This window comes from Lepus europaeus, chromosome 11, assembly GCF_033115175.1.
Source record: "Lepus europaeus isolate LE1 chromosome 11, mLepTim1.pri, whole genome shotgun sequence".
NCBI lineage: Eukaryota > Metazoa > Chordata > Mammalia > Lagomorpha > Leporidae > Lepus > Lepus europaeus.
In genome coordinates, this window is record NC_084837.1 from 71,988,093 (window position 1) to 72,010,159 (window position 22,067).

The 22,067-nt window shown below is 39.4% G+C and overlaps 1 protein-coding gene across 8 annotated transcripts in view; it reads right to left on the reverse strand.

Moving 5' to 3' along the window:
* The window catches only part of GABPB1 (GA binding protein transcription factor subunit beta 1), a 75,329-nt gene that overhangs the window by 14,206 nt on the left and 39,056 nt on the right, over positions 1-22,067 (reverse strand). For 4 of the 8 annotated variants that reach the window (XM_062205900.1, XM_062205901.1, XM_062205902.1 and 1 more), the window contains 6 exons: positions 19,531-19,638; positions 13,221-13,388; positions 11,646-11,840; positions 10,452-10,599; positions 10,015-10,128; positions 1,521-1,706 (listed from right to left, as the gene is read on the reverse strand). In XM_062205900.1, coding sequence (XP_062061884.1) covers positions 1,521-1,706; positions 10,015-10,128; positions 10,452-10,599; positions 11,646-11,840; positions 13,221-13,388; positions 19,531-19,638 — 919 coding nt within the window. The remainder of the gene's footprint in view (positions 1-1,520; positions 1,707-10,014; positions 10,129-10,451; positions 10,600-11,645; positions 11,841-13,220; positions 13,389-19,530; positions 19,639-22,067) is intronic. The other 4 variants (XM_062205899.1, XM_062205905.1, XM_062205903.1 and 1 more) reach the window with 4 other exon arrangements.

The window sequence follows — 22,067 nt, forward strand, 5'->3', positions numbered from 1 at the left end:
TGGCCCCTTCTTGTTTTCTAAATAAAAAATTATTTCTTTAAAGCTTTACAAAAGCACCTGGGTCTGACCAACATCTCTGACCAGCTATCTGCAGAACTCCACAGAACAGGACAGAAAAGATCTTCCAGGTTTCTAAGGTCAAGGGATTCCTCTTCTATGGCTACAGCAACAAATTCATTTGAAACCTGTCTCTTTAGTGCTATACCTCTTCCGTCACTCAAAATCAAACCTGTTTTAAGAGACAGAATACCTAGCCCTGGCCTTTATCAACTCCTGTGCTGGCCACAAAGCAGCAGGCTTGACAACTGTAGTTAGTTTCCTAAAGGTTATGTGTGTACCACGTTTCGCCCCCAGCAGGGATGGCATATAGAGTGGTGCTTGTTCAGGTCTTTCTGTACTTCTCTCCCTGTGTCCCTGCTACTCAGGACACATTCTATCTTAGACCTGCTTGCAGCATTTCCTACTCAGGCTACAGCCCTATCTTTCTGGAAGTGTATACTTACTGGTGACTTCTTAGGTCTACCCTTTTTTTCTTTTCTTGAAGCATGATTGTGGATTTTCACGAGGGTCCTCTTGCCCACACTGTAACTGTCCTAGATGCTTTTTTTTTTTTTTTAAAGATTTATTTATTTACTTGAAAGTCAGAGTTACACAGAGAGAGAAAGAGAGGCAAAGAGAGAAAGAGAGAGAGAGAGAGAGAGGTCTTCCATCCACTGATTTACTCCCCAATTGGCCGCAACAGCTGGAGCTGTGCCAATCTGAAGCCAGGAGCCAAGAGCTTCCTCCAGGTCTCCTACAAGGGTGCCAGGGGCCCAAGGACTCGTGCCATCTTCTAATGCTTTCCCAGGCCATCGCAGAAGGCTAGATCGGAAGTGGAGTAGCAGGACTTGAACCAGCACAGATATGGGATGCTGGCACTGCAGGTGGTGGCTTTACCTGCTAGGCCACAGTGCTGGCCCCCTAGATGCTTTTAATAGCAACACTAAAATGTGGAATTTTGAGGTTTGTTAAACCCTTTAATTTCACTGAAAATGTAGTTGGTGCTTTGCAGCCATCTTGTTTTTCTCTGTAGTTTTCAGGAAGAAAAAAATGAGAAAGGGAAAGTTCACAACAAAGTTCTAGAAGCTGCCTCCATATTCCCACCACAAATTCTAAGCTCAACTTCTTCTTAAGTAGCTTTTTCTTAAATGGCATTTTGAAAAGTTAATTATGATATTTGAATTATATATAATTATCTAGGAAATTACTGTCCAACACTGATTTTGAATTATTTGTTGCAGTATTTCAGCTCATTTTCCAACCAGAATATTCTGGGGCAACTTCTCCTTCCAGCTAGTGTATACTCAGAGAAAGAAAGCTACTTTAAATATTAGCCTGTGCAAATAAAAGCAAGCAATGAAGTTGCTGCAAAAGGTTACAAGAACATACTTCAGGGAAAAGATAAAGGCTTTGGAAAACATGTAGCAATTTCCTTGGAACTGAAAATAAACATAAATTTCATGTAAATGTCTACTACAAACCTTGTTGTCCATCAGGCATGGTCACAATGATGGGCTGACCTATCCCACTGGTTGGAATGGAGTGCAAATTTCCAAGCTGAATTCCATCTGTAACTATTGTGATGACTTGCTGACCCCCTGAACTAACTACTTGCTGAATTGCACCGTCCACAGATTCTGCAGTAACCACTTCCTCTGTGGCCACTACTGGAGAAAAAAAAAAAAAAGAAGAAGAAGGAAAGGAAAAAAACACTAACAATCAGTGAACACTTATAACAGTATAAACAAATTTAATTTTTGCTTTATCTGCTGTTTTTGCTTTCTCTGCTTCTTCCTTACACAGGAAAATTTTTACATGGCTGTAAACTCAGTCTCTAGTTGTGCTGCAGATACCTACGTAAACAGTTGACTTCAAGTCACAATTTGTGACAAATAGGTTCCAATTATCTTGACATATATAAATAAACAGTATCTCTTCATTTAGCTATATGAAATATAAAATATGTAAGATCTTCTAGGTCATGAGAAAGGTTACATCTGCTTAATAAAATTCCATGATTCAAAGACAATTTTTAATATGGTTGTATATTCCATTTACATACAAGTTGTCATACAGAATGAACAGTCTTCCCCTATTGGACTGAGTGAGCAAGGATTGCCATGATAATAAGCAGCAGATCTGGTATGCATGATAGTAAACAACATTTCATATTAACATTTACATAAATGAATTTCCAAAAAAATGCTCTTAATAATAACTTATGAGAGGCTCAGAGAGGATTCTGACAACTAGAAACAGCACCTCTGTCCTACCTGGGTAAAGAAACCTTAAATTAATACTACCAAAATGCTTTCCCACAGGCAGGCTTATACCAAACTACTGATCCCAAAAGATATGCCCAGGAACATTTAATAGCTTTACTCATATCAATCAAAAACTGAAAACAACCCAGATATTCACTGATAGTACATACACTGTGCTAAAGTCATACGATGAAATACAAGACCCAGGAAATACAGTGACTACATGCAAAACATGAATGAATCTAATCAAAACAGTACCCAGTGATGTGAACCAGACATTCCATTCATGAACTCAGCAACATTTACAAACTAGTGATCACTTTGTGATAAATCGCTATTTGTTCTATGAACTTTTCTGTAGTCATGTCACACCTCAGTAGAAAAATGTCACAAAGAATAATGATAGTAATGGATCATAATCATGCTCAATTTTTAACAATCTATCTATAATACCTTGTAAAACAATAGCACAGAAAGAGACAAAGGGAAAATCTTGAAAGAATGACATCTAATTAATATAGAAGAGATGAAAAATTAAGAAATATCATCAATGTAAAACAACAGTTGATTCAAGCAAGGATCACTAATAGATGATAATACTGGTGAAATGTTTTGGGGAAATAAGATATTCATATGTTCTCAAAGTATCCCAATCCTTAGTTCAAAAGGGGAAAATAATACCTGTAAAGACCTGGCCATCATGGCTTTCATCAAGTTGTCATTATCAGAATGGCCTGATACTATGTGCCTCCTGATGTGAGGCCATGGAAAGTTACAAAATATCACCTGTGCTGATCCAGGAAATGTCTGACCTAACTCTATTAAGAAACCAATGAATCCAGAATGTGGGTGTTCCTGCAGAAAACTAGCTTGAACTTCACAAAGATTTCAATTCCATGAAGAGTAATGAAGGCACTAGAATTGTCCCAGGTGGCAGAGACACTAAAGAGACATAAATAATCAAATACAACATGTGAATTATGGTTGGACCCTAAATTAAAAATTAACAGCTATTAAGGACATTTTGGGGACAATTGGGAAAATTTGGATAAGAACTGTATCAGATAACAATACTAAATTAATGTTGATGTTTTTAGGAAATATACTGGAGCTATACATGTGTAAATGTCTGTTCTTGTTCTTGGAAGGTATATGCCAAAATATTTACAACTGATGTGTTACAATGCCTGCTACTTTCACATAATTTGACAAAATAAGTGCATATGCATATACCATACACACACACACACACGTGTCAAAGAGAGAACTTCTGGATATGGCAAATGTTAACAGCTAGTGAAACAAAGGAACGGTATGCAATTCATTCCCTTTGTGGGTTTAAAAACTATCAATATAAAAAATTTTGATATAATTAATGCAGAAAATAGAAATGACATAAAAATTGTATCTAAATAACATGTTTTTTTCTTTTAATATGTTATTGCAGGTAATACCTTAAAAAATGTAATTAAATAAAATCATTATTGACTGAAATCAAGTTACCATCCAGACACACAACTGCTCTGAAACATGCTGAGTTGCTACAAACTCACAACAGAACATTAAGGATATCAATGATCACAAGATATATTCAAAAACAGAGGCCACAAATAGATGAACTGTTTTTGTAAAAAAGACAAATCCTGGGACCCCAGTTTTTATAATGTACACATGGCAACAGACCTGGCTTCAACCCTGTTGTTCAGTAATCAAGGGTCACAATAAGAACTGCAGAATATCAAAAATACATGAAGAAAAAACAAAACAAAACCTTGTTTAGAGTTCTCTCATTATTTTTGTTTGCCTTAAACTACAAGTAGGTTTTATCACCAAGCACTTAAGAAAATTTCAGAAAGATAATTACAAAATGAAATACAGGGCATAAACAGTAATATATTCAATGGAACAACTACTAAGGTTTTGAAACACATTAACTATTGCTTTGATTTTAAAAAAATTATTTGAAAAAGGTTCAGTCTGGTTGAATGCTAACTACAAATAGTAAATAAACTATAATCATATGTACGAAATTTCTGAGATCACACACAATCAAGACATAACTCAAGAACTTTCATCTTTGCACTACTTGTAATGACCATCATTAAAATAATAATCAGAGTTCTTCCCTTTAATCTAAAAAGCTTTCTTTTTAAGTAGTGCTATGGTAAGGTATTTAAGAAAAAAATTAAAAGTAAACCAATTATGTAAAAATACAAAGTATCCCCTAAAGCCCTAAGAACAACCCAACACTGAAATGTTGAAATATGTAAGAATAAAAGAGAAAGCCTAAACACTTTAAAAATGACTGATTTTATATATAGATATATATCTATATCTATATATATAGATATAGATATAGATATATATCCTAAAATGTAAAATTTCCCTGGATAAAAAGTAACTCTAATATCATACATATTCATTGGTCTAATTCAAAAGTCAAGTTGTAATATTTACAGAGTGCCTAGACAATCCACGGCACTTTTGAAGATATCGGAGCTCTCGTTCAATGAGAGACTTTCAAATCGCAAGGCCATAAAAATGAAGTAAGACAGGGGCAAGGAGCTGACTTTGAAATGTTCTAAAACATTGAGAATTCTATATAGAAATGCTTAAATAATGCATAGAAATGATATTTATTGAGTAAAAAAATAATATTTCAAAGGTATGCCTGCAATTGAACATTAAAAACAAAAACAAAAAACCTAGGCTCAGTAATTTATCCTTAAAGCCAATTCAGTTTTATTTTTCTATTTTCGGAAGAGATCAAGAAACAATGTTGCAAAAGTTACCTGCTTCAAATTTCACTAATAAAGAAAAAGAAGGGAACTTGTAACAGCTACCACCAGATGCTTCACATCTTTGGAAAAACCAATTTCTTAGCAAATAGCAGAAGTTGCCTTAAAGATGAAAGACAAGTGGTCACAGATATCTATTTTCTTTTTAAAGATTTATTTATTTATTTGAAAGGCAGAGTTAAGAGAGAGAAACACACACACACAGCAAGTGAGATCTTCCATCACTAGCTCACTCCCCAGATGGCCACAACAGCAGAAGCTGGGTCAATCCCAAGCTAGGAGCTAGAAGTCAGGAGCGAGGAGCTTCTTCCAGGTCTCCAACGAGGATGCAGGGGCCCAAGTACTTGGGCCATCTATCTTCCACTGCTTTCCCAGGCCATAGCAGAGAACTGGCTCACAACTGGAGCAACCAGGACATGAGCTAGCCAGCACCCTTATGGGATGCCAGAGTCACAAGCAAGGCTTACCTCTATGCCACGATGCCAGCCCCCAAAGCAGTCATTTTCAGTCCTAAATCTTATTTAAACTACCCTGAGTTACTCTCCCACTCACTAGGTTCAGTCACGCTGGCTCGGGGTCCCCTAAAACATGAGCTGTTTTCTGCTTCATAAGCTTCATGTGTCCCTCTTCGTAAAACATTTTCCCCAAACTTTTCCCTAATTCCTACTTAACTCTTCAGATTCAATGTCTCAGAGTGGCCTATAAGCTTTGATAGAAAGATAAGAAAGCAAGATTGCCTCTATTTATTAATAAGTAGAATACTACACAGCAGAGATTTTCCTGAGAAAAAGTGGAACTGTAATCCTCAAAAAAAAAAAAAAAAAGGTTTCTCTATTCATTGTGAAATGATTTCCAAAATAGGATGGCTTGGAATAAGTTCCTATCTATCTAAATCCTATCACTGTTCAGGGTACAACTCAACACCTACCTACTGCACCCACTCCTACCTCCAACTAAAAGTAATCTTTTCCCTCTGAACAACAACACTAATTCAAAGGAACATTCTAATTACCAAGCATTGATAACCCACAGCTATATGCTTATAATATCAAGATAGAAGTATCATCTGCTTTTGCAATAAATGTATTATATGTCAAAGGTAGTGCTAATGTAATCACAACAGCACTATTTAAAGCCATTAATTCCTAAGTGAAATGGCATGGTACCATGGACTTTCCCAAGTCCTTTCTCTTTATTTAGGGGACAGGTTGGCCAGTCAGTTTCCATTTGAAATGCAGTCCATCTGCTGCTACTTTCTGGCTATTTGGTATCCAGAGAAAGTGCTTAGCAGAAGTAATATGAGCAGTAATAATGTACTGATGGTTCTTCTACTGTGGTCTACCATCATCTTAAAAGGGCAAGCATGGGGCTGGCACTGTGGCATAGCATGTAAAGCCACACTTGCAGTGCCAGCATCCCATTTGGGCGCTGGTTCGTCCCGGCTGCTCCACTTCTGACCCAGCTCTCTGCTATGGACTGGGAAAGCAGCAGAAGATGGCCCAAGTCCTTGGGCCCCTGCATCCATGTGGGACACCAGAAGAAGCTACTGGCTCTTGGCTTCAGATGGGCACAGCTCCAGCCAACGCGGCCATCTGGGGAGTGAACCAGCAGATGAAAGACCACCCCCCCCCATCTCTGTCTGTAACTCTGCCTTTCAAGTAAAATAATCTTCTTTTAATTTTTTTAAGAAGTAGAAGAAGGAATAGCAATGTTTTTGCTCAATAGAAGACATAAACACAGGTGTCCAGCATTGTGGCATAGCAGGTAAAGCTGCTGCCTATATCCCATATGGCCCCTGGTTCATGTCCCCGTTGCTCCACTTCTGATCCAGCTCCCTGCTAATTGCCTGAGAAAGCAGCAGAAGATGGCCTAAGTGTTTGGGTCCCTGCAACCCACATAAGAGACCTGGATGAAGCCTCTGGCTCTTGGCTTAAGCCTGGGTTATCACTGGCCATTGTAGCCATCTGGGGAATGAACCTACAGGTGGAAAACCTGTCTCTCTCTCTGACCTTCAAAATAAATAACTAAATCTTAAAAAAAGACACAATGACAAACATACAAATACCTATTCCTGTCACAAACCAAATTATAAATACACCGCGAGAGAGCAGCCCACAGGAATACAGTATGTCACAGAGGCGAAAGACAACTTGGGAAACAAACTTTGAACACAAACCTCCTTTCACCACCTAATAGTGAGGTGACCTTGGATAAAATTATTTAACCTCCACAAACCTCAGCTTCACCATGTAAGCTTTATATGTAAAATGGAGGTGGCACTACTATTATTCCCAGATCCCAAGATATACTTAAAAATATATACATTTATAAAATTAGATGAGTCTGATGATTGGTGATAAAAGAAAACTGCACAGCCAAGAGGCACAGAAATAATTTGCAGCAGCTGTATCTTCGCCTGAGCATGTGCAAATTGAGCTGGGGGAAGATAATTCCTTGATTATGCACTTCAGCTGAACTGTTTACACTAGTGATATGTTTACCTGTACTAGTTCTTAGAGGTCTTAAAATATCTTCAAAAAGATTCCATTGTAATGTAGCATTGAAATGAAAAAGTGTTGTGCTCATAGAAGGCTTTAAGTTATATGCAATAAAAGTCTACTGAAACTGCTAATTCTCTTGGACTAGATCATAACATTTTCAAAGAAGTTCAATAAGTTAGTGCAACAAATTCAAACAGTCAGACATCAAAATGAATTCCAGCTGATTTTCAAGAAAAGCTGCTTAACTTTCAGGGACATCAATTTAATTAAAGAAACAGAATCTATAAGTTTAATCAAACCGAAACTACCAAAAAAACTGTTTTCTTTAATATGCCTCTGCAGTTACAAAGGTGCAAAAAAAAAACTACAGGCATGGGTTATAAAAGCAGCATGTCAGTATGAGGATGCACACAATTGCTACCAGGCAAAAGTGATTCAGAAAAATCTTTAGACTTTCAAATACAAAGGCTCAGAATCAAACTTTGAATAAGATGTGAAAGAAGCTGGAGAATGGATAAACATATATCATCACTAACTAGTCAGAAAAACAGAAAAAAAAGGTTTTATACTTCAATAAAAAGAATAGATCCAGTTATATGTACCTTGAAGTTCTCTAGTGAGAATCAGATGAGACTGTAAGTGAAACACTTACCACAGTGCCTAGCACACATAGTAAACATTCAATGAATTAATTGTTACTGCCGCTATTATTGCTCAAACTTTGAAAAGTCATTAAAGACTGGATGACAAGTATTCTTTTATAAGCATTGACCTAAATAGACTGGCTTATACAACAGGAAGAAGAATATTTTCTTAGGGTTTTAAAAATTTTCTAATTAAAAACGACTTTACTTATATAATTATAGTAAGAAGTAGTCTGGTTAAGAATAAAGGTAAATCTTGTTCCATTAATATGAGGCATCATTATTCAATAACAGGTAAACTTTTTTTTTTTTTTTTAATTTTTGACAGGCAGAATGGACAGTGAGAGAAAGAGACAGAGAGAAAGGTCTTCCTTTTGCCGTTGGTTCACCCTCCAATGGCCGCCGCGGTAGCGCGCTGCGGCCGGCGCACCGCGCTGATCCGATGGCAGGAACCAGGGGCTTCTCCTGGTCTCCCATGCGGGTGCAGGGCCCAAGCACTTGGGCCATCCTCCACTGCACTCCCGGGCCACAGCAGAGAGCTGGCCTGGAAGAGGGGCAACCAGGAAAGGCTCAGTGCCCCGACCAAGACTAGAACCCGGTGTGCCGGTGCCGCAAAGTGGAGGATTAGCCTAGTGAGCCGCGGCGCCGGCCAATAACAGGTAAACTTTTAACTTTGGTTTTCAGCTATTTCTTAGTTCTGTCAGTCATTGAGATTTTATCAGTCTACTAAAACCACCAAAATAAAATTTATGAAAAAGACAGTTAAGTTCACATGTATCTATTTTATTTATATAGTTTTTTTTTTTTTAAATTTACTTATGTATTTGAGAGGCAGAATTAGAGAGAGAAAGAGAGACAAGAGAGGCAGAGACAGAGAGAGAGGTCTTCCATCTGCTGGTTTACTCCCCAAATGGCCTCAATGGTTGGAACTGGGCCAATCTGAAGTCAGGAGCTTCGTCCAGGTCTCCCTCGTGAGTGCAGGGGCCAAGAACTTGGGTCATCTTCCACTGCTTTCCCAGGCCATTAGCAAGGTGCTAGATTGGAAGAGGAGCAGCTGGGACACAAACCAGCGCCCATATGGGATGCTGGCACCATAGGAGGAGACTTAACCTACTATGGCAGTGCTGGCTCCTATATAGATTTCTTAAAAATGTTTACTTACTTATTTTGCACAGGGAGAAGGATTTTCCATTTGCTGTCTCACCCTTCAAATGCCTACTGTAGCCAGGGCTGGGCCAGACAAAGCCAGGAGCCTAGAACTCCATCTGGGTCTCTCTTGTGGGCAGATGAACCACCATCTGCTGCCTCCCAGGATGCATACTGGCAGGAAACCAGATTGGAAGTAGAGTAGCAAGGACTCAAACCAAGTACTCCAAAGTGGGATGTGGGCAGCCCAAGCAGCAGGCAGTTCAACCTATTATGCCATAACACCCATCCTGGTAGTTTAGACAAAAAAATCACTAACTGATAAAAAAAAAAAAAAAGGGCCAAATTGGGTAAACAGACAAATTTGCTTTCAATTTTAATTAGTTGCCAAGATTTAGAATTCTTGAAAATACAGATTTTTCAGCTTCTCATGAAAAAACAGAATCTGACAATACTAGGCAGACAACTAGAATTATCAAGTGCTGTGTAGCAGATACTCCCACCATACCTCAGCCTCCAGAGATAAGCCCACTTAGTCTTTTATATTTATATCATCTTCCTAGCCTTTGTAAATATTTGGATATGCAACTTTTAATGTATGTATTTGACTTGCTTTTCTAACCTGGAGTTTCAGAAGAATTGGATAAGGGAGCAGACGCTTCGGCTAAGGCAGCTAATGTAGCTAATACTGATGTAGAGGAGTTTCCAAACTGAACAGCAGACACACCCGTTTCATCTATGAGAAAAGAAAAAACAGACTCGAATTTGTAAGGAGCTTAGTCCACCATATATTTCTGATATTCTATTTTATTTTTCTTAACTCTTAAATGAAGCTTGGATAGCAGTAGCTTATGAAAGGTAATATTACAATACATTTTGCAGTATCACCTTTCTTTAGATTGTTTTGTCTCACAAAAATTTGTTTCTTGCCAATTATACCAAAGAACACTGAAGTGCCTGATGGACTCTTACCCTCATCCGCCAACAGTCCTTTCTGAAAAGGATGAATTCCTACTAAAGAATAAAATCCCAACAGCTGGCCTATATGCATCTCAATACCTGTTGCCTTGGATGAATTTTCTGAAGATACCAGACCTGTTAGGTTCACCACCCCTCCAGGTCCAATGATAAACTGCGGTGTTGCAGCATGTATCGTCACAGTGTCAGGACTCTCTGGGTTTGTGTTGATTTGGTTCTGCATAGCGATCTAGGGGACAAATCACCACAGTGTTTTCAGAATTATAACCAGAACACAGAGCAAAGATTCTCAGTGCAGAACAAGCACACATACAAAGGGATACTCTCTAAGAAATACGATACAATAAAAATGGAAATATTTGTCTGTGGTCTATTGACAATGTAGTGGTAAATCATGATTATGAATTTATATCCTAAGTTCCCTGATTGGGTAACATTTAAATTAAACCATCTACTACATTCAATAATACACAACACTACATTTATAACCCCTGGCCTTTGCAATTAACAGTTCCCCTACTTCAATCCCAAACCCTAAACTGCACTCCTAGGAGTAAAAGAATGAGAAGAGAGAAGGTAGAATCACTTTTATGAACATAACACATCTTTTAAGTAACTCAGCAGAATCAGATGGTCTTAGAGAAGAAGAGTTCTGAGAAGAGGCACAAGAAGATGGGCAAGAAGCAGCAGTAAGTAGGGAAGATAATTTACATCAATATTATCCAGTTGAAGAAGAGTAATGTTAGCTATTACAATACCTGCTCAAAACCCAGAAATAGCTATGTTCACAAACAGGTATTTTTGAGAATGATGAAAAAAATAAAAGAAACAAATTAGAATGATAAAAAGATGCATCACTCATTCAAGAGACAAAATTACCGTTGCTTGAAAATTTATTTTTTGGTTCTTTTTTTTAAAGAGATTTATTTATTTGAGAGGCAGAGTTACAAAGTAATTAATAGATGTTGAAAAGCTTTATGTATCCAAATATGCAAAAAAATTAATAGAATCAAATGTTTAAAAAGGGCAATTCAAGAACTCAAAACACAGAAAGTAATTAGCTTAGCTAATTTAATATTACATGAAAAGATTGTTATTACAATCAGGAAAATGAACAGTGATGAACAAGGAGGAGTAAAGAAAAAAAGCCTGTCCAAAATAACTATGTCCAGAATGAAAAGCTATAAGCTAAATAGCAGAAACCATCTATAAGACAAAGATCCATCTACCTATAAAGCTTCCTTTTATTTTCTTAAATTAAAAGCCAAAAGTTACCTGTAATATCTCCGCTAAATCTTCATTTCCATTGTCTATTGAAATATCAAATGCAGTTTTACAAAATTTACTTTGTGTGTGTACATCAGCACCATATTTGATTAAAAGTTCCACCACCTCTTGATGATTGTGTTCGGTGGCCCAATGTAGAGCTGTCATCTTTAACATGTCCTTTGCATTGACATCAGCACCATGCTATAAAAATACATTTCAAAATAAGAGATGGATAAAATGTAAAGAATTTCTCACAAGACTAGTCACTATGCTTTGAAGCAAGAACTAATATGATCAATTTTTTCTGTGTTAGATACATGTCCCAACAATCACTATTCACCTGTCAGTCATTTTTCTATCATGTTGAATTTCCCAACTCTCTTCCTCTAACTTCTTAGGCAGGCAGCAATCATTTTCTCAGTCACCCAGCTATGGGCACAAAGTGCTAGAATGGCATAAGAAGTGAAGGAAAATGATAAACGCAAATACACTTAGCTTTCAAAACCAGTGCAATGTAAAGAATTAAAAGTGAGTTATCTGGGGCAGGTGCTGTAGCACAGTGCTTAAGCTGCAGCCTGCAGCACCGGCATCCCATGGGGCACCAGTTCAAGGCCTAGCTGCTCCATTTCTGATCCAGCTCCCTGCTAATGCATCTGCGAAAACAGCCAAAGATGGCCCAAGACCTTGGGCCTCTGCACAAAGATGGGACACCTGGAAGAAGCTTTGGATCCCTGGCTTTGGCCTGGCACAGATCTCTCTCTGTCTCTCCTCTCTCTCTGTAACTCTATCATTCATATAAATAAATAAATAAATAAATAAATAAATAAATAAAAAGAAACAAAGAAAAAGTGAGTTATCTAGAGGCACACTGTCGAATAAGATAGCCATGAGACACATGGCTATTCAGAATAGACATGTGCTGCATGTATGAATATGCACTGGAATTCAAAGACTTAACAATAAAAAAATACAATGAAGAATAGCTCATTAATAATTTTATATTTAGGTCACTGAAATAATATTAAATAAAATAATATTAAATTTTTTAACCTAGCTAATACAATATCTACAATTGTAAAATATACATTTATATCTTACATTATATTTCTTTTATATAGATTGATTCAGAGGCTGGGATAAAAACCTTCAGGAATAATGTCTATAAAGCCTATCGCTGTTTTCAGAATTTTATAAATCATTCTTCAGCATTTAGATGATGAAAGAAAAATCCCCATTTATATTACTTGTTAATTTGTCTGTTAATCATCCAAGTTTAATGTTCCCTTGCATGAGCATTATATTAAGACAAAGTTATTGTCCTTCACAAGGTAGACCAAGATCTAAGAAATCAATTTTTTGACTAAGAATACATGTAAAGGAACTTTTTCTTTCCTCACGAAAGAGAACTTTAAAATGATTTTCATTTGACAGGCTTACACACACCACAGAAAATGAGATACCACAGTTAAAACACCAAGTAAGCATTCAATAAAACTAGCTCCCCCTTTCCATCTTAAAAAATCATGAGGTCTTTGAGGGGGACTTACTTTCAAAAGTTAAGGGCAAAAAGAAAACACATACCTTAAGCAAAACCTCTACTATGCTGGCATGGCCCTCAGAAGCTGCCATGTGTAAAGGTGTCCGGTCCACTTTTGTTCTGGCATCCCGACTCACCCCAGCACGGAGCAGAACCTCTGTGGTGGAATAATGCCCGTACTGTGCTGCCAGGTGAAGCGGAGAAGTTCCAAGCTGTGCCGCAAGAAAAAAATCCACATCCAAAGTTCTTCACAAGACATTTCTACTACTATGTTCTAGTTCATATTTTCTGTTTACGTAGTAAACAGATTATAATATTTGCTTACGTAGTAACTCAAAACTCTGAAGAAATGACTTGATTATGCTTATCACATGCTCTTCATACAGGTCTTCAAGAATTCCATTATACTCTTAGGGTAAACTAAAGCCAGTATTTCCTTTAATTTCAACTTTCTTTTTTTTAACCAGATAAGCAGCCTAAACAAAATTAATTTCAATGGGAATTAGAGACAATTAAGATTTTTTAAAAGATTGATTTATTTATTTGAAAGGCAGGCCGGCGCCGCGGCTCACTAGGCTAATCCTCCGCCTTGCGGCGCCGGCACACCGGGTTCTAGTCCTAGTCGGGGCACCGATCCTGTCCCGATTGCCCCTCTTCCAGGCCAGCTCTCTGCTGTGGCCAGGGAGTGCAGTGGAGGATGGCCCAAGTCCTTGGGCCCTGCACCCCATGGGAGACCAGGAGAAGCCCCTGGCTCCTTGCCATCGGATCAGCACGGTGCGCCGGCCGCAGCGCGCCTACTGTGGTGGCCATTGGAGGGTGAACCAACGGCAAAAGGAAGACCTTTCTCTCTGTCTCTCTCTCACTGTCCACTCTGCCTGTCAAAAATAAAAAAAAAATAAAAAATATTTATTTGAAAGGCAGAGTTACAGAGAGACAGAGAGGGAGAGGGAGGGGGGAGAGACGGAGAGATGGAGAGATGGACAGGGAGAGAGACAGAGAGAGAGAGGGAGACAGAGACGGAGACAAGAGGGAGAAGGAGAGGGAGAGGGAGAGGTCTTCCATCTGCTGGTTCACTTCCCAAGCAGCCACAATGGCCAGAGCTGGGCCAATCTGAAGCCAAGAGACAAGATCTTCCTCCAGGTCTTCAATGTGGGAGAAGGAGAGGGAGAGAGACAGAGAGAGGGGGGGAGACAGAGACGGAGACAAGAGGGAGACGGAGAGGGAGAGGGAGAGGTCTTCCATCTGCTGGTTCACTTCCCAAGCAGCCACAATGGCCGGAGCTGGGCCAATCTGAAGCCAAGAGACAAGATCTTCCTCCGGGTCTTCAATGTGGGTGCAGGGGCCCAAGCACTTAGGCCATCTTCCACTGCTTTCCCAGGCCATAGCAGAGAGCTGGATCGGAAGTGGAGCAGCCAGGACTCAAACCGGCCACCCATATGTGATGCCAGCACTTGGGGCAGCAGCCTTACCTGCTACGCCACAGCACCAGTCCCAACAATTAAGATTTGAGAAATTTTTCTCAGTATTAGATTTTTTATTTTTCATAATAACCACACACCAACCTGCTAAACTAACTTCAGCTAAAATATTGATAACAAACAAGAATAAAAGGGCCGGCGCCGTGGCTCAACAGGCTAATCCTCCGCCTTGCGGCGCCAGCACACCGGGTTCTAGTCCCGGTCGGGGCACCGATCCTGTCCCGGTTGCCCCTCTTCCAGGCCAGCTCTCTGCTGTGGCCCGGGAGTGCAGTGGAGGATGGCCCGAGTGTTTGGGCTCTGCACCCCAGGGGAGACCAGGAGCAGCACCTGGCTCCTGCCATCGGATCAGCGCGGTGCGCCGGCCGCAGCGCGCTACCGCGGCGGCCATTGGAGGGTGAACCAACGGCAAAAGGAAGACCTTTCTCTCTGTCTCTCTCTCTCACTGTCCACTCTGCCTGTCAAAAAAAAAAAAAGAATAAAAGTATAACCAAAGCTGTTTTCTAGGACTTAAAAATTAATTAAGGGGCTGGCACTGTGGCGCAGTAGGTTAATCCTCCGCCTGCAGTGCCAGCATCCAATATGGGTGCTGGGTCTAGTCCTGGCTGCTCCACTTCCAATCCAGCTCTCTGTGGCCTGGGAAGGCAGTAGAAGATGGCCCAAGTCCTTGGGCCCTTACAACCTCATGGGACCCCGGGAAGAAGCACCTGGCTTCTTTGGATTGGTACAGCTCCAGCTATTGCGATCATTTGGGGAGTAAACTTGGGGAGTGAACCAACAGACAGAAGATCTTTCTCTCTGTCTCCTTCTCTCTCACTGTCTGTAACTCTACCTCTCAAATAAATAAAATCTTTAAAAAAAATTAATTAAGGCCGACGCCACAGCTAACTTGGCTAATCCTGCAGCGCCGGCACCCCGGGTTCTAGTCCTGGTTGCTCCTCTTCCAGTCCAGCTCTCTGCTGTGGCCCGGAAAGGCAGTGGAAGATGGCCTAAGTGCTTGGGCCCTGCACCCGCATGGGAGACCAGGAGGAAGCACCTGGCTCCTGGCTTCGGATCAGCGCAGCACGCCGGCCGTTGTAGCCATTTGGGGGGTGAATCAATGGCAAAGGAAGACCTTTCTCTCTGTCTCTCTCTCTCTCACTGTCTAACTCTGCCTGTCAAAAAAAAAAAAAAAAATTAATTGAAACACTTCAGTGATCTTTTAAAGGGAGTTCAGGGATAGACATTTGGTCTCAGCCAATTCTTAATCGTTGTGGGTATTTGAGGAAGGGAACCAGTAGATGGGAGATCTCTCTTGTCTCTCTGCCTCTTGAATGGAAATAAACAGCTTCATCAATATTTTTAAAAATAGGAGTTCTTGGCCGGCGCCGCGGCTCACTAGGCTAATCCTCCGCCTTGCGGCGCCGGCACACCAGGTTCTAGTCCCGGTCAGGGCACCGGATTCTGTCCCGGTTGCCCCTCTTCCAGGCCAGCTCTCTGCTGTGGCCCGGGAGTGCAGTGGAGGATGGCTCAGGTACTTGGGCCCTGCACCCCATGGGAGACCAGGAGAAGCCCCTGGCTCCTGCCATCAGATCAGCGCGGTGCGCCGGCCACAGCGCGCCTACCGCGGCGGCCATTGGAGGGTGAACCAACGGCAAAAGGAAGACCTTTCTCTCTGTCTCTCTCTCACTGTCCACTCTGCCTGTCAAAAAAAAAAAAAAAAATAGGAGTTCTTATTGTTGTTTTTCAGAAGAAAGATCTGAAGTGCATCTGACAAAGGTGAGTAAAGACAAAACCAAACCAAAATCGGTTACACTGAAATTGGTTCCATATATTTTAGTCATTAAATCAACACACACCAATATAAAGAGGAAGTATTAAAATGTGAGTGAAGGGAAAGTCTTATCAGAAGTACAAACAGGTGAAATACAGAATTAAGTTATATCATATGCATTTGGAGGCACAGAAAATCCCTACAACTCTCATTATCAAATCACTTATGTTCCAGAGAACTAAGATATTTCACTACAACATAAAATTTGCTAAGACTGTCCCTGTAATAACAGAAACTGACTTTTTAAAAGACCACTTATTTAATTATCTATCTATTAGAAAGGCAAAGTGACAGAGAGAGAGAGAGAGAGAGAGATATCTTCCATCTGTTATGTTCAAGCCCCAAATGACCTCAACAGCCAAATCCAGGCCAGGCTAAAGCCAGGAGCCAGGTATTCCATCCTGGTCTTCCATATGGGTGGCAGGGGCCCAAATACTTGGGCCCTCACTGCTGCCTTTCCAGGCACGTTAGCAGAAAGCTGGTTTGAAGAGAAGCAGCTGGAACTTGAACCAGCATTCTGATCTAGTCTACTGGTATCATAAGCAGCGGTTTAACCTTCCGCTACCTTCCCAGTCATATCAACAGAGAACTGAACCAGAAGTGAAGCAGTTGGGACTCAAACCAGTGCCCATATGGGATACCAGCATTGCAAGTGGCAGCTTAACCCGCTACACCAGAATGTCAGCCCCAGGAATATTTTTAAAAGTTCAATTGCTGTCACAGAGTATTAATAAGTTCAAATTTACTAGGTACTGCCAAACTACCCTCCAAAATGAATACAACAATTCACACTTCCACTAAAAGTGTTTGAGATTCCCCACTTCACCACCTCTTCACCAAGGTTTGGTGTTGCCAGTTTTTTTTTTTTTTTTTTACTAATCTTATGGATATGCAATAGTATTTCATGACTACTTTGCATTTGCCTTAAGTAATAAAGTAATGGAGCATCCTTTCAAGTTCATTGGCCACTCAAATTTTCTCTTTGGTAAGGTACCATATCAAGTCATTTGCCCAACATTCTATTGCCTCATCTCTCTTTTTCTAACTGATCCAAGAGAATTTCTTACATATTATACATATCAGTCTTCTTAAGATCTTTCTGTCACCACGATGTATCTACATATGGATCTGTAAAAAACTGACATTGCTGGAAATTTGTTCAGTGACTTGAATCTGTAGGCTGCCATCTTTTATCAGCTCCAGAAAATTTTCAGCAATTACCTCTTCAAATGATCTCATTCTTATTCTCACTCTTTCTGTGGACCTATGATTAGATACACGTTAGATTTCTCAGGCTCTCTTTCATGACTCTTAAATTCTTGTCTGTGTTGCACTCTGGATCATCTTTTTCATCTTATCTTTCAGCCTACTAATTTCCTCTCCAGTTGTTTCTAATCTATTATTAAAATCTTATCTGTAAGCTGCTGTCTAGTTTAGCAGTTAAGACACCCACTTCCCCTATCAAAGTACCTGGGTCAGACGCCAAGCTCTGGCTCCTGCTCCTCATTCTAGCAGACCCTGCTAATGCAGACCCTGGGAAGCAGTAACAGCTCAAGTAATTAAGTTCCTGTCACTCATGTTACCTGGATCGCATTCCTGACTCCTGGCTTTCAGGTCAGCCCCCAGCCTTGGCCATTACAGGCATTTGAGGAATAATCAGCAGACAGAAGCTCCTTATAGCCATCTCTTTCTCTTTCTCTCTGTCTCTGTCTCTCTCTCTCCCTCCTCGCAAATAAATAAGCCAAAAAAATTTTTAAAACTTATCTAGAGCCCTTGTTGGTCTGCTTCTGTTGCTAGCTGTTTCAGTGGAATCTGTTGAAGTTGCTTTGTGTTTGTGCACATAATTATTTTTGACTGCTCATTTTTCTCAGAATTTCATTTGAGTACATGAAGCCTAGGTATGCAGATAGGTTCCTCCAGAAAGGACATGCATTTGCTTTTGCTGGGAACACAGGGTAACCCCCGGTCCCAAGATCACTTCAGCTACATTTCTCAATTCTCAGATTTTTTAGAATAAGCAGGTATTTGAGTTCAGGATGCAAAACTGTGGAAGGGGTACCTTGTAATTCCAAATTCTCATCAACAAATCTTTTCCTCTCTCCATTCAATGCCTTGGTTCAAGTCAGGTCATTTCAGTATACTGGCAACAGGGGTGGAGGAAGTTGTAAGTAAGAGGAGGGAAGACATATTTCTGGTTTACTCTTTTTTTTTTTTTTTTAATAACTTTTTTCCCCTTTGGTCTGAAAGGGAGTTTTGTTGTTGTTGTTGTTGTTGTTGTTTTTGATAGGCAGAGTGGATAGAGAGAGAGAGAGAGACAGAGAGAAAGGTCTTCCTTTTTGCCGTTGGTTCACCCTCCAATGGCCGCTGCGGCCAGTGCATCTCGCTGATCCGAAGCCAGGAGCCAGGTGCTTCTCCAGGTCTCCCATGCGGGTGCAGAGCCCAAGCACTTGGGCCATCCTCCACTGCCTTCCCGGGCCACAGCAAAGAGCTGGCCTGGAAGAGGGGCAACCGGGACAGAAGCCAGCTCCCCGACCAGGACTAGAACCCAGTGTGCCGGCACCGCAGGCGGAGGATTAACCTATTGAGCCCCGGCACAGGCCCCCACTATTGTCTTCTATAATTATCAGTAACTTATTTCCATTCCTTTCTTCCTGTTAGGTCATGTTTACAACAGTTTTACAACTACTGACTGAAAAACAAATTTTTTCTTTTTAGGAGATTATAACTGTAATCCACACCTGTTATCTTCTAAATTGTAAGTTCTACGTATGCTTTTTTATAACCTTTAAGTTAAAACCCAAGAACTTTCTTTTATATTCATTCCACACTAGTATATTCCACATCTTAAAACAAAAACTCTTTTGTGTAAAGAACATTTAGAAGAAGCTATCTGATATCAAAGAAAATCATATAGCTCATTCAATTTAAAAGAGATCTAGCATTCTAAAATAGCAAACAAATTTGCAAAAACATTAATTTTTTACCACTTATAAACACAATGCTAAATTTTTATCTGGAAAAAGTAAAAAATGAGAACAACAAACACCACAACATTAAAATCATTACCCAGTCTGTAGTAAAAGGAGCTCCATTTGCCATCAAAATACGAACTTCATCATCTTGACCTGCTCGCGCTGCTTCTAAAAGCTTCTTTCCCAAATCTACCAGGGACATCTAAATAAAACACAGATGAACTGAACATCAAAATCTCCATTTAGATATTATGACACGACTTTCCACCGCTACTTTAGCAGTCAATTCTAGAGTATCCCTTCAAAAGGCTGTGTTACAGTTGATCTACAACTACAGATCACACAAAAGCAATTTATATTTGGATTTTTGGAATAAAACTAGTTTGATTTCTTCAAATGTAGTTGATAAAAGAAATTCTCAGCAGAGAAAAGTTGGTCTAAAATCTAAAACTGGCAACTAATTGTTTTCACTGCAGGAGGTCCATCAAAATAAAATATTCATAAAAGTAAATATTGTTCAAGCCACTATCCTCTGTTAGTTATACAAACCAAACTAAATCTACCATAAAATACTTCTACCATATGACCCAGCTATCCCACTCCTGGGAATATATCCAAAGAATATAAAATCAGCATATCAAACAGTTACCTATACTCTCATATGTATAGCAGCTCAATTCACAATAGTAAAGATTAGGAATCTTTGCTGATGACTGGATAAAAAAAGGTGGTATATATAGATGATAGAATATTATTCTGGCATAAAAAAGAATAAAATCCTGACACTTGCAACAAAATGGATAGAACTGGAAATCATTATGCTAAATGAAATAAGCCAGACTCAGAAAGACAACGTCATAAATTTTCTCATGTTTGTGTAAGTTAACACAGAATATAAAAACTGTGAGGAGGCATGTCATTTGGTATATATCAATACTGCTTCACTGAAGTTTCATTGAATCATACCATGTGAATAATAATATACCATCTTTCCAAGTTATGATTGCTGTCATGAATCTCTTTTTGGTATTATTATGTTTTCAAGAAAGAAAACTACAATAATTTTGTGTGTGAAACAGTAAATGTGTTCAGAATTTTAAAATCAGTGTTTTCTAGCCCTGTATATGCAGTGCACATTTAAGTTCTTCCAGAAAGGGTACAATTCACATTCCATACTGAAAAAAGGCTAAAAGCATCACAAATATAGTACAGGGCTCATTAAGAAGCTAGAAAAATTACATCTTATTTTGAAATCAAGATAGCTGAAAAGGCTACTGTCCCAGCCTAAAGAGTGGTGTGTCTCTTTGAATAAGAAACATGATTCTTCAAAAAGTTCATGGATAACAGAATTAAATAAAGTGTATTTCCACATTATTATTTTAAGTGCCCTCATATGCATCAGAAAAAAAGATCCTGGCGGAAGTTCACAGGTAAAGAAAGAGCTGAATTATCAGAGGTGCTCAAATTGAAGGGATAATACTAACAGTTCTAAGGGGAAGAAAACACCATATTTAAGGTCAGAGGACACTTATGAGCAAACAGCCTTATAAGCAGATCTGGATACCCAGCAATCAGTGGTACCCAGCAGTAGCAGCACCTCAGAGGACCCTCGGTATACTTATAGAGGCAATTTTGGGATCAAGGGTAGGGCAGCTCTAGTAGCATTTAATGGGCAAGTTCCAGGGATCCTAGTTGTCCAGCAATGCTGGAAACAATTCTGTATGGCAGAGAACTGTCACACGTTCTAGAGGACTTTCAAAAATTCCCTTAATAAATCTAAGACTGAAAACCAACAAGTAAACAAAATGTATTTTTTTTCCAGTGTTAATGTATCCCAAAATTTCATGTGCAACCAAACTCTAAACCTATTGATTTTATTCAGAAATTTTCTAAATTAAGTTATTATTTTGGAAAACTATGTCATCAGTGTCAATGTCACTTTGGAGTATATTTCATCAACATAACACTCTATCAATCAGCATATATGGACATCCATTTGTATTTGCAAATGCCTACATCTCCTGTATATAATGGTGTAGTATCTCCATATAATTGTACACATCCTTCTGTACACTGCCAATCATCTTCAGATCACTTATATAATACAATGTAAATGTTCTTCATTAAGATTCATTTTTAATTATTTTATATACAGATGATCAACTCTATACTAAGTAAAGATTTCAACAGTTTGCACACACACAGACATACAAAGTATAAAGTACTGTTTGAAGACAAATTTTACTGCTAATTTTCATAGTACAACTCATTAAGGACAGAGGTCCTACATGGGGAGCAAGTGCACAATGACTCCTGATGTTGATTTAACAAATGACACTCTTATTTATGACGTCAGTGATCACCCAAGGCTCTTGTCATGAGCTGCCAAGGCTTTTGAGTCCACAAACTCTGACATTATTTAGACAGGGCCATAACAGTGGAAGTTCTCTTCTCCCTTCAGAGAAAGGTACCTCCTTCTTTGATGGCCCATTCTTTCCTCTGGGATCTCACAGAGATCTTTCATGTAGGCCATTTTTTGCCTCAGTGTCTTGGCTTTCCATGCCTGAAATGCTCTCATGGGTTTTTTAGCCAGATTCAAATGCCTTAAGGGCTGATTCTGATGCCAGAGTG